We start from the raw sequence: 12,952 nt of genomic DNA on the forward strand, positions 1-12,952 counted from the left end.
TATGTATAAAATACGTGACAAAAGTGTATGTGTGTGCGCGAGTATAGCTAAAACAGTAGAGGTGAAAGTAAGCGGTACTAGTAAAATTTATTGCAACAAATAACAATGTAACTAGGTTACCGATGAATGGCTTATTGCAATGAATTTCAAGTATGATAACTGAAATATTTTAAAATCCATGTCTCAAAAGTCATTCTTCATGCATAAATTTTGAATTGCGCCATAATAGACCTAGAAGGTACCCATATCTTGTTAGGTATTTTAAATATGATCTATTTTATATAAAGGAACTCAAAGAATCAGTTTGCCAGAAAGAATGATATATAATTATCTATTTCTTTAACATAACATATACAGTGAAGTTCTCTTGTTTCCTCATTTTTTTTCCCAAACAAAAATTCTCTAATTTCTTCCATTTAGATAATCCAGATCCTTTTTTTGCCATGCTAGCTAATAGAGTCCTTATTTTGAAAGCCCATCTTTGTTTATTATCTGTTTAGATGCTCTCTCCATAATACTTAGAGATGCCGTTCAGATGAATTCACTATCAATTTATCAGATATATAGATCAACAATACATATCTCTCACCTCGAGTTCGCATATTGTTGCGATCAGGGAGTTAGATGGCTCAGATGGTTGGATTTGCCTCTGCACCCGCATACGTGAGGTATTATCCACTTCGGCCTCTAGCACTTATGGCATGGGGTTATCATTGTTTTATCATTTAAAAAGTATCTCATGTGGAAGAGAAAGTTTCAATCCATATAAGCCATACTCCCTTCTGACTCACAACCGATGTGAAACTAAAGATGCCGTCCTCCCACAACAAATATTATTCTAAAATTGGAGGGTATAATGAGGAGTTTTCTATGGGGCTTTTTTGATTCTCGTAGAAAAGTACATAGTTGTCTTGAAATTATATTGACCATCCTATCCAAATGGGTGCTTTGAAAATTACTTCGCTCGTTTGAAGTGATGCATTGATATCTAAATATGTTGTAAGATTTATGCTGACTCAAGAAGGGTTGTCAGTTTCTCTGAAGAGGATGAGATATGGAGTTTGGTCATGGACTTCCTCTCCATTGGGCTCACATCCTAGTTCACCTGGCTAGAGGATTAGTTGTGTTCTTTTACTCCATTAATCTTATCTAATCTCAAGTGGATAGTGGATAATGGGGCATCATTGATGTGGTTCAGGATTCATGGATTTCATCTACCATCTTATTGCATATTGGCCTATTCCAATTGATGCTACATCTTTGCAAAATCTCAAAGCTAGAGATGTCATGGTGGTAGGTGAAAATGGATGACATTTATCCATGATTGGTTGGTACTTTGAAGATGTATTGGTGAATAGAATTCTTTCTGTTTCGATTTTTGATTAAAGGATTGCTAACAAGTTGGGATGGGGGCCTTCATATGGGTTATCAATTAGACTCACTTATTTATGTAAATATTTTAAACTTAAAGTCCAATCGACTAGAAACGTAGCTTTCATATAGAAAATGGGTGTTCATCCTAGGGTTGTTTTGTTTATTTGGAAAATAGGTTAGAATCAATTTTCATGTTGTGGCATTTTACACCAGCATAGTTCTCATATTCTAGCTTATTGTGATTTTTATATTGAGTTGGAGGAACATACTTCTTATATTATCTTACACTATAGATTGGTGAACTAGATATGAAGTCAAGCCCTCATTTCTGGTGTAGCGATTATGCCAACTCTATTTGTTGTTACGTTCCTCCAAATTATTCATTAGAGATAGTTAGAGGCAACAGGAGTGAGGGTGTTTTGATAGCTTACATTATTTATAATATGTAGTTGTCTAGAAATGACCGTATTTTCTAGAATATTGCTTAGTGTCCTAGATTGTTTCTCATGAAAGCGGTCACATAGAAGTACATTAATGCTACTACCTCAAATGGTCTTTGATAGATTGTGGCTCTCTTTTTGAGATTCTACAACACCATAAATATATTATTTTACTTGAGAGCTACGACTTCTAGTTTCTTCAAGATTAACTCTGATGACAATATGTCAAATGAAGATAGATCTAGAGGGATGAGTTTTGGTATTAGAAGTATGAGTGGTATGTTGGTAGTGGCAGGATGTGTTAGATTATTTTATATCATAATTTCAATAACTAAATTATGCATTGTGCGGGAAGGTATGCCATACACAACTAAAATTTCAAAGGCTTCTCATATTATTCTGGAATAGAGATTTCTTAATAGTTGTTAGGCGTCTTTTTAGATCAATAACATTTAACATTGATATTCATCTTTTGAGATAAGATTGTTGGAGAATGGGAACAACTCTTCGCTCTTATGAGGTTAAACATATGTACAAAGAAGTTAACAGATTGGATAGCATCATGTGGAATATAGTTTGTGAACAACTATGATAGATATCTCTTCTAAGATGTTAGATATTTTACTTTCTAATAGCCACAAGTATATTTATTTAAGATTGATTTAATAAATTCAGTTCATGATAAAAAAAACCATCTTAGGGAATAGTGAAAAAGGAAAACAACATAACCACAAATTATGTGAATCCTGTTATTCTTGGTTACATTTCCATCTTGTTATTTAACTTCCCCAAACAAGGTTCACCTCACATGCCCACCCATTTTCCGCTTTTTTACACCTCAATTATTTAAATCCCCCGGCCGCCCAGCACAGCCACCCAAACTGCTCTCTCTCTCCTCTTTCTTCTCTCTCCCCTCCCCTTGAGGGGGCAAAAAAAAAAAAAAAAAAAAGAAATCTCATCCCACCACACAAGCAAAGGAGAGGAACAAGAAACTAGAAGCAGCATCAGTGCGGCAACTGGCAAAGGAGACATGGGAAGAAGCCCCCCTCACCAGCTCCGCCCCCACTCCTCTCTCTCATTCCCACTCCTCCCCTGACACACAACTCCCCCTTCCGTTCCCTTCTGAAACGCTCTTAAGTCAGCCCACTCGGAGAGAGAGAGAGAGAATAACAAAGGACACACGAGAGAGAGAGAGAGAGAGAGAGTAAAAAGGGTGAAGCTAGCCATTCCTCGGCAGCAGCGGTTTCAGTTCAGCAATGGAGGACTCACTGAAATCCCTCTCCTTGGACTATTTGAACCTCCTGATCAATGGCCAGGCCTTCAGCGACGTCACCTTCAGCGTCGAAGGCCGCCTCGTCCACGCCCACCGCTGCATCCTGGCCGCTCGCAGCCTCTTCTTCCGCAAGTTCTTCTGCGGCCCCGACCCCCCTTCGCCTGGTCTCCTCCTCCTCCACCACCAGGACCTCCACCCCCACCACCACCAGAGCCCCCGCTCCCCCTCCGGCGCATCCGCCTCCTCCCCCCGTGGCGGCGCCTCCCCCAGCTCCGCCGCTGCTGCCGGTGTCGGCCCCGTCGTCATCCCCGTGAATTCCGTCGGCTATGAGGTCTTCCTGCTGCTGCTGCAGTTCCTCTACAGCGGCCAGGTTTCCCTCGTCCCGCAGAAGCACGAGCCCCGCCCGAATTGCGGCGAGCGCGGATGCTGGCACACCCATTGCACCGCCGCCGTCGACCTCGCCCTCGACACCCTCGCCGCCGCCCGCTCCTTCGGCGTCGAGCAGCTTGCACTGCTCACCCAGGTCCCTCTTCCCGATCTCGTCTTCTCCACTCCTGGATCTGAGCTCCCGCCTGATCAAACTCTCTCACTATATACTATGGCCTCAATTCGACAATTGTTCACCGGATCCTCCTGTTGGTATTTTGGGAACGCCAAATCTTGTGGTTTCTGTGAGTAATTGTTGAGCTCTTCTTCCTATCATTCATTTGCCCCTTTTAATGTTGCGTCCTTCCGTGTCAAAGCTGGTCAGAAATTCTAGTTCTTTACCTCCTTTCCTTTTTCCCTTTTTCTTCTCCTCTCTCTCTCTCTCTTTACCCGATTCATTGTAATGTGTGCTGCTTGTGCCTCTCTCTCTCTCTGTCTCTCTCTCTTTTTCTCTCTTTCATCTACCACCCTACTGTGTCTTCTATTGTTCTTCCTCATGCCCTTCTTCTTTTTCTTCTTCAATTCGGCCCATTCTTGTTCAACTCGTTGTTCTTGTTGCTGTGTAAACAGCACTTGTCTACAGTGAACAGTGACACTAATGGGACTCTTTCAAATTGCACAGTCTTTCATCTTTCTCCCATCATAGGCATTTGTAAACTAGGGTTTTCTTTTCCCCTTTTCCCCAGTAGATCTTTGTCCAATTCATGCAGCATTCCCAATTTCTAGATTTGGGAGCCTTCCTCTTTTAGCCCAATCACGACCTCCCTCCTCCGTCCCCAACGCTCCTCCTCTCTCGGCATCTCTTCTATATTTTATGCAGGGAATAATCCTAAAATTCCCTTCCCCAACTAACCCATGCCATCTCAACCACAAGATGCCTTTGTTCTACTACTGTAGCGGAATTAATCGTCTTTCTCCTCTTTTAAAAAAATTTCGCTGAATCGATTCAATTTGTCGCAGAAGCAATTGGCGAGCATGGTGGAGAAGGCGTCGATCGAGGACGTGATGAAGGTGCTCCTGGCGTCTCGCAAGCAGGACATGCACCAGCTCTGGACCACCTGCTCCCACCTCGTCGCCAAGTCCGGCCTCCCGGCGGAGGTCCTCGCCAAGCACCTCCCCATCGACGTCGTGGCCAAGATCGAAGAGCTCCGCCTCAAGTCCTCCCTGGCCCGCCGTTCCTCCTTCATGGCCCACCACCACCCTCTCGACCTCGCCACCGCCGGCGCGGGCCCCTCCTCCTCCTCCGCCGCAGCCGAGCTCGAGGACCACCACAACAAGATCCGCCGCATGCGCCGCGCCCTCGACTCCTCCGACGTCGAGCTCGTCAAGCTCATGGTCATGGGCGAGGGGCTTAACCTCGACGACGCGCTCGCCCTCCACTACGCCGTCGAGAACTGCAGCCGCGAGGTCGTGAAGGCGCTTCTCGAGCTCGGCGCGGCCGACGTCAACTGCCCCGCCGGCCCTGCGGGGAAGACTCCTCTCCACATCGCCGCCGAGATGGTCTGCCCGGACATGGTCGCCGTCCTCCTCGACCACCACGCGGACCCCAACATCCGGACGGTCGATGGGGTCACTCCCCTCGACATCCTCCGCACTCTTACCTCGGACTTCCTCTTCAAGGGCGCCGTCCCGGGGCTCTCGCACATCGAGCCCAACAAGCTCCGCCTCTGCCTCGAGCTCGTCCAATCCGCGGCGCTCGTCATGTCGAGGGAGGAGGCGACCAATTGCGGCAGCGGCGGCACCGCAGCCATCTACCCGCCGATGAATCCCGAGCCGAGCAATTGCAATGCCAGCAGCGCCAGCAGCAGCATGGTCAACCTCAGTCTCGATTCCAGAATGGTTTATCTCAATCTCGGCATGGCGGCGCAGTTGGGGTGCAAGATCAATGATGGGGGTGAAGATGATAGCAGCAGCAGCAGGTCTCAAGGGGGTGGTGGTGGCATTGGACCATCCTCCATGTATTCTTCTCATGGCTTCCCATAGCTACCTTGTAAGCTAAACAAAGAACCTCCTATTTGTCTTTCGGTTTCGAATTATATATCACATCATCTCATTCTCTGTCTGATCTAATTCTCATGAATGGGCAAAGCAAGCAAAGGCCTGGCCAAGAGGCAAGATCTATAGAGAATTCAAAATGGAGGGGAGGGTTTTTTTTCTTTGGTTTTTGTTTTCTTTTTAATCTTCTACATTAGTGCTGTTTGTGGGTGTTGTAGGAATGAGGCAGGTAATTGGCAGCTGCATGTGGACACAAGGGAAGAAGGGGGTTTGAGGAATTAGTTTAATTTTTGGCTCTTTTTTTTTTTTTGTTGGGGTTTTGGGATTTGAGATTTTTTTTTTTTTTTTTGGGAGTCTTGGTTCTCATGGGGTGGCACCAGCATGTGGCGGATTTGAAGAGGGAGACAACGAGAATCTAAGTGAGCTTGAATGATGGAGGAGATGCAGGTCAATCTTTTCACTCTCTATGGCCTGTCACCCCTTTTGTTCTCATTGTTATATATCTAATATAATGGCCTATTTGTTTATTGCTTATTTATTACTTTTTGTTTTGTTCCTCCCTATCATCTCGTCTCTCTCTCCCCTCTTTCTCTCTCCCCCCACCTTTTCTCTTGTATCGAGTGCAGCTTGCTATCATGGTGAGTGGATTACTTGGAATAGTTAGCAACTATTACCATCACCAGTGGCAGGAGGTATCATCTTCATTTAAGGTGAGGTGGGTATCCCTTTGCCTATGGCTCTTAATTGGTTCCTTGGGCCTGCCTGTTGTGGCTTGTTTGGATATGGATATGCCATCATTTCCAAGTGAAGGTAATGAGCTGTCTCTTCCCACAACAGCTCCTATAGTTCATTAATATTTCTCTCTCTTTTACATGGCTTTCCATACCGCAACATAGCCATCTTTATGGCCTGTAGTTTTTATTACCATGTGGAAAGGCCGAAGAGGCAAAGAGATCACCCAGCTGTAGACAAATAAATCTCTTGTCGTGCATGAATGCAACACTGAGTGTGACTACACGACGCCCATGTGGATTGTTATTTTACCTCATCAGGATTCCTTCCCTGTGAGCCGGATGCTTTTGATGCCCTCCTTTTCCATTCTTTTCTTCCCAGCCGCTTTTGAGGCTCAAACCAGCCTCCCCTTTGAGAAGCCTTTATGAACACTGTGTTCATCTTACCCCCCAACAGTATATTTTTGTTTCGGTCTTCAAGCTTCATAATGCCCGCTCGAATATATTTGACTTACCCTCCCCCTCTCTCTCTCTATCTATCTTTTCACTTTTCTTCCACTTGAGAGGGTTTTGTTGTCCCCTTTGAAAGAACGGAATGAAAAAGATGACTTTTTGCTCCTGTTGAGAAATATTAACTGTATTCTTTTTTTTTTTTTTGGGTAAATTAACTTTACTCTTTGTTTACGTAGCTATTCCAATATACCTCCTTGATTTCTTTTACGAGTCATCAGAAATAAGCCATGTGCATGCATGTTATTTTTATGGAAACTACGACTTGCATGTAATTAGCATTGTTTCTGTACGTATTTTTTTACCATTTTATGGTGTATAGGTATATATTATATGGGCCTAAAACGTTTGCTAGTGCTAAGAAATGATGAAAGTTTCACTTTACGGATGGTAATATTGTGATTTGTCTGCTAAGTTAATCATTTGGTTTCTCTTTTCCTTTTCTTTCTCCTTGAGAAAGCTGTAGCTAGTTCGAGCCTCAAAGAAGCTAGGTCCCCTGGGTTTCGAGATCTTTTGTTCGCTGATTCTAATGGATAGACTTTCACCAAAACTGTGTGACATATCCGTCTCATAAGAAAAAAAAAAAGAAAAAGGAAAAAAATGAAGCACTAAGCTCCTTCTGGTCTTGCTTGTTGCAGGGAAAAGGTTGATTAGATCTTGTGAAGCAGTAGCAATTGTTAATGCTTTTTTCTTTCCCTTGCTAATAAAGGGTGTTTCTATTTTTTAAAATTCTCTATTTATGTCACACATGTAACTAGTGGCTATGAAGTTATGCAAGTTTTAGATAAAGCTTTTGAATACTTCCCACTTACATTCATAAAGGATCAAAAAGTCATAAATCTGGAGCTCTATGCATGTGGTATAATCAAATTTCTGGATAACAGTCAAAAGAACTATTCTAGTTAATTACCTACTAACAAAATACCATGAACTTTTGATGATATCTGCTATTATCTGATTCTTCATATCCTATAGAGAAAACGCATAGCATGGAAATGGCACAATAACTTGCTGAAAGGAGTGTTAACCTATAATCCTTTGTGTGGTATATCTATTTAGATCCTCATTTGGTTTCTACATTCTCATTTTTCTGGAATCAAGTTCAAACTCTATCTTAACGCCCATGATCATGATGTACTTATGTAGCACATTCCTAAGCCCCCTTCATATTTAATAGAAAGGATCTTTTAGAGATGATAATGATGAAAGTCTTTAATGCAGATGTGCAAGCAAAAAATTTTGTTGACATCTGCAAAGAGAGAGTCACGTATAGGTAACAAACATTGATCTGCCAAGAGGAGTTGTCTCTTTTATTCTTAATAACTTATATTGTACTTGCTGAAGGAAAGTCAATATCTGCTACAAAAAAAAAACGTCAAATTTTTATGCCATACACCTATTCAGGCAGTATTAGAATCATTTGATTACGGCACCTGCAAGATATTCCAAATAGCCTTTTTTGTGGGTCCCAAGCCAGACACATCGGACGCAAGTCATCCTGAGACTCGTAATCACATTCTGGCTTCCAACAATAAGATCATATGTAATTCAAATTTCATGATTTTTTTTTTCAGAGAAAGGAATACTTGTTCTTCAGGTGCAAGCTGATGAAACCTAGAATATCGGGCTAGTATTGTCTGTGCCAATCCAAAAGCTTGTGACTAGTTGTTCAACTATGGCTATATGTGTTGTTGGAAGAAGACAGTGGATAGAACACAACTTGTAGAAAATACTAAAGTTGGCTAACTTGAAGACTTTATTCAAGTTTCGCTAGAAGAGGTAATTGTTTTACCACACAACTCCCACATGACCCGACTTATTTATAGACAATCAAAAGATATGTTACCAAGAGACATGCCTTTTCAAAGAGATACAACTCTTTCAATAAGATATTTTACCCAGAGATATATCCCTTTTTAGAGGCCACATAGTTATTAGCAAGAGACATCTTTTTGGAAGGGACACAACTCTTACTAAGAGACATCCCTTTTCAAAAGGAACACAAAAAACACATCTCTTTGACTAAAAGACACCCATTAAATAGGTTTACATACCAAACACCCCCTTATAAATCTGCAGCATACTTCTAGCATTGCTCTTGACTTCTTCATATCTCCAATTTAGAGACGCTTTGTGAAAATGTTAGCAGCTTGCATCTTTGTTTGATAGTAAATAAGTTGGAGAGTGTTCTTATGAACCAATTCTTGAAGAAAATGATAACTTATATCAATATGCTTGCTCCTTCCATGTTGAATTAGATTCTTCAATAATTGAATTGCTGATTTGTTATAGTTGTAGGACCTTCCTGAGAATGATCTAACTCTTGCAATAAATTTCTTAGCGAAATAGCTTCATGGATACTATAGCAGTATACTCTACTTCACAAGTTGATAAAGTTGTAATGCCTTGTTTCTTGGATGATCAAGTAAACACCACATAACCAAGATAAAAAACATAACTGGAGGTACACTTCCATTCATCAAGATTTTTAGCCCCATCGCTATATGAAAATCCACATAATTTGAGTTTCTTGGAGGGAGTATGGTGTAAGTCATAGTCAAGTAAACAATATTTGGGTTCTTTCATGTAGCGGCTCACCAATCCAATTCCACAAACAATATTTAACCTACTAACTATCAAACATTGGAGACTTCTAACAGAACTTTTGTAAAGAATTAAATTTGCTGCTTTACCTTCATCTTTGTTGAGTTTTATCCTACAAGTCATAAGAGTACCCAATCCTTTGCAATTTTCGATTCAGAACTTCTTTAAATTTTTTTTTGGCATATTTTACTTCAGATATAAAGATTCGATCATTTTGTCACTTTATCTCAATTCCAAAATGGCATATCATAAGGCTTGCATCTATCTTTTTAAATTCTCTTGTTATACTTGCTTTACAATCTAGAACAGTTTTTGTACTACTTCCGGTGATCAACATGTCATCCATGTAAATGAAGACAATCAAAATTTCTCTATTTTTATTTTTTTCATATAAGCCGTAGCAGATGAATGCTTAGCAAAACCATCTTTTCAAAGATATTTATCTACATAGATATTCTATACACAAGGTGCTTGTTTGAACCTATATAATACCTTCTTCCATTTATAAACTTTATCTTCTACTCCAGCTGTCGAACATAAATTTCTTCTTGTAAGTAATCATTGAGAAATACCATCTTCAGATCTATTTGATATATCTTTCAGTGATAATGTTGTGCAAGAGAAATAATTAATCTTATAGTGTCCAATCGAGCAAGTGGAGCAAATATTTTATTATAGTCAAATTCTTTCTTCTTCTTATAGCCTTTGGCAACTGATCTTTCTTTGTCACTTAATATTTTCATCTGTAATGTACTTTACTTTATAAACACATTTGACTCCAATGGCATTGTGTTCTTTAAGAAGTGTCATTAACTCCTATGTCTTATTCTTTTCTATGGCCTTGATCTTTTCATCCATGCATGGTTGCTTTCCATTTTTCACTTTATGCTGCTTCTTGAAATATCAATAGTTCTAGACCAGTAAATAAGCATTGCAAGTATATATACATCTTTTGTTTCTTCATAAATTGCTTCCAAACTTTTCAGTTTTATTGGCTTCTTTTGTAAAGTTGATGACAACGAAGAACTACTTGATGAAGTTATACTCATTTGACTTGGTGATGTAATGAAGCTATCATCAAATACTTTTGAATTGTTATAGTCTCTTCTTCATCCATAATTATTTTGCTTTTGCCCTTTTGCTTGTCATGCTAGTCCTATATAGAGTATTCATCAAACACTATATCTTGGTTGAAGATGACTTTATTTGTCTTTGGATTATAAAGCTTGTAGGCTTTTGAGTGCTCAAAGATATATTTCTTGCCTTGATCATCTAACTACTTTTTTTCTTTCAAAACTTGAGCATAGGTTATGCTCCCAAATACTTTTTAGTGAGCAACGCTTGGTTTGTGGCCATTGCATACTCTTGTGGTATCTTGCTACTCACTCTTGGTTGGATATCAATTAAGTAAATAAGTTGCATAAGCTATAGTTTTTGCCCGAAATGCTATTGGTAGATCTTCTCTTTTAACATGCTTGTTATCACATCCAAGATTTTTTGTTTTTTTTCCTTTCCACGATGCTACTTTGTTAAGGAGAATATATGCAAAATTGTTGCTGGATGCCCCATCCTTTACAATAATTTTCAGATTCTTTTGAAGTATATTCTCCACGTCTTAGCACTTCCAATCTTCATTTTTTTATTTTTAGCTGGTGCTTTGAATTCTTTGAATATGGAAAATGCTGTTGATTTTTTTTAGAAAATATATTCAAACATTTTCTAAAATCATCGATAAATATAATCAAATATTTACTACATTCATGTGATTTTGGCATCGGACCATAAATATCGATATATACCAATTCTAGTGGTTTTTGTGCTTGCCATGATCCACCACCTTTGAATGGGATTCTTGTCTGCTTTCCAAGAGTACATCCTTGGTATATGGCATTTAGATAATTGATTCTTTGTAGTACCATATTTTTCATAGACAGATATTGTAACCCATTGAAATTCAATCATCCGTACCGAAAATATTATTGCCATGCATCTTCTTTCATCTGACCTTGAAAACACATCTCAGTTTTTATCTTTATGTTGAGAGGAAATATCTAATTTTTTGACATCTATAATCTACCAATCATCCTCTCATGTTGAGCCTTTAGAGTCAATACAAAGTCTTCCATAAGAAAGATATATCCTTTCTCCAACAATTGCCTATGCTCAATTATGTTGCTCTTTAGTTGTGGCATAGAGTGGACATTTTTTAATTGGATCATCCTTTGTCTTTGACTAGAACTTCAAATAAATCCCAAAACTTCTCCTCGAACTTCAATATTCAATTCAACAAACAATTCTTTTCTACCACACGTAATTTGTAGCACCCAAGTCAAGAAACCATATGCTATGCGAATCATTTTCATTCTCCTTGAAATGCAAGCAGGAGCGTCATCTCTTCTCTTTGACTGTTACTTTTTGTGGAATGGTTTTGTCCTTTTTTTTAATATTCCAGCATTCAATTAAAGCTATAATGCACATACTTTTTGGAATTATGATGTTGGATTAGAATTTCCATGCCTATTAGCGTTTCTATCAAAATACCCTTTTCTTCAAAAATTTTCATGATCTTTGCGATATTCTTCATTACGATGCTTATTATCTTTACCTCTTCGATAAATTTTCGATCATGACAAATCTGACATTTGATAGTCATCTTTGACTCCAAAACTTGTTCTGGCGATACAACTTCTATCTTTTTCCACGATCTATATTCATGAACTTCGAATGATCCTTGCAATTGCTCAACAAAAAATAATCCTTATAATCCAACAACTTTTGATTCTTCTATAGTTACAATGATGTGCTCAAACTTTGGAGTTAGAGAATGCAAAATTTTCACAACAACTTAAACATCTTCAAGTTTTTCTCCATTCCTTTTCAACTAATTTACAATGATTACTAATACTTGTAAAAAATAATATGCAATATTTCTAGTTTCCATCATGTTGAGGCTTTCAAATTCTGCCCTTAACGTTTGTATAAAAACTCAAATTATTCATCTCTTTTAAAAATGGTGATAAGAGTATCCCATGCTTGCTTGCTAGAAGTTGCTTCAGCAATCTTTACAAATGTAGATTCATCCATTGCTTGAAGAAAGAAAATAGAGCCTTCTTATCTTTTTTTTTCTTAATGTGATGAGATTGCTTTGATGGGCTTGATTGTAAATGGCTTCTTCTTGTTGTAGGGGGTCACAATAACCATTATTTACAAAATCTCTCAGCTTTTATGAACCGAATAGTGCTTTCATTTGAATTCACAAATTCTCACAATTTTGCTTCGCAAGTTTTGGAATTTGGGGTTGGAACAAATTGTTGACCATTATTTCAACAAGATCTTCATTGGTGAACCTATGTACTCATGTCAAACTTGGTAGAAGAAAACACTGGATAGCACATAACTTATAGAAAAAATAAATTGGCTAACTTGAGGACTTTTATTCAAGTATGACTAGAACATACAATTTATTCTAACCACGAAACTTACTCCACTTATTTATAGACAATCAAAGGACATATTGCCGAAGGACATGTTTTTTCAAAAGGACACAATTCTTTGAATGAGACACCTTACAAAGAGACATGTCTTTTTTCTGGGGTAGA

General features: G+C 39.2%; 1 protein-coding gene across 4 annotated transcripts; it reads left to right on the plus strand.

Moving 5' to 3' along the window:
- Positions 1-2,701: 2,701 nt before the first annotated feature.
- On the plus strand, positions 2,702-7,549 carry LOC105035530 (BTB/POZ domain and ankyrin repeat-containing protein NPR5). 4 transcript variants are annotated; one of them, XM_073257916.1, is made up of 4 exons: positions 2,702-3,610; positions 4,474-5,955; positions 6,135-6,318; positions 7,216-7,549. In XM_073257916.1, the coding sequence occupies exons 1-2, from the start codon at positions 3,071-3,073 to the stop codon at positions 5,494-5,496; spliced, it is 1,563 nt and encodes a 520-aa protein (XP_073114017.1). In that variant the 5' UTR covers positions 2,702-3,070; the 3' UTR covers positions 5,497-5,955; positions 6,135-6,318; positions 7,216-7,549. The 4 variants fall into 4 exon arrangements, with proteins under 4 accessions (XP_073114017.1, XP_073114019.1, XP_073114018.1 ...); XM_073257918.1 differs by having other exon boundaries at positions 4,474-5,503; positions 5,603-5,955; positions 6,135-7,549; XM_073257917.1 differs by having other exon boundaries at positions 4,474-5,503; positions 5,727-5,955; positions 6,135-7,549.
- Positions 7,550-12,952: the final 5,403 nt, after the last annotated feature.

Source organism: Elaeis guineensis, chromosome 5, assembly GCF_000442705.2.
Source record: "Elaeis guineensis isolate ETL-2024a chromosome 5, EG11, whole genome shotgun sequence".
Lineage (NCBI taxonomy): Eukaryota > Viridiplantae > Streptophyta > Magnoliopsida > Arecales > Arecaceae > Elaeis > Elaeis guineensis.

Excerpts from the sequence above, each read along its gene's own strand:
- LOC105035530 (XM_073257915.1), top strand. The coding sequence starts at position 3,071 with ATGGAGGACTCACTGAAATCCCTCTCCTTGGACTATTTGAACCTCCTG. Across the intron at positions 3,611-4,473 it reads AGCTTGCACTGCTCACCCAG|AAGCAATTGGCGAGCATGGT; the intron begins GTCCCTCTTCCC and ends AATTTGTCGCAG.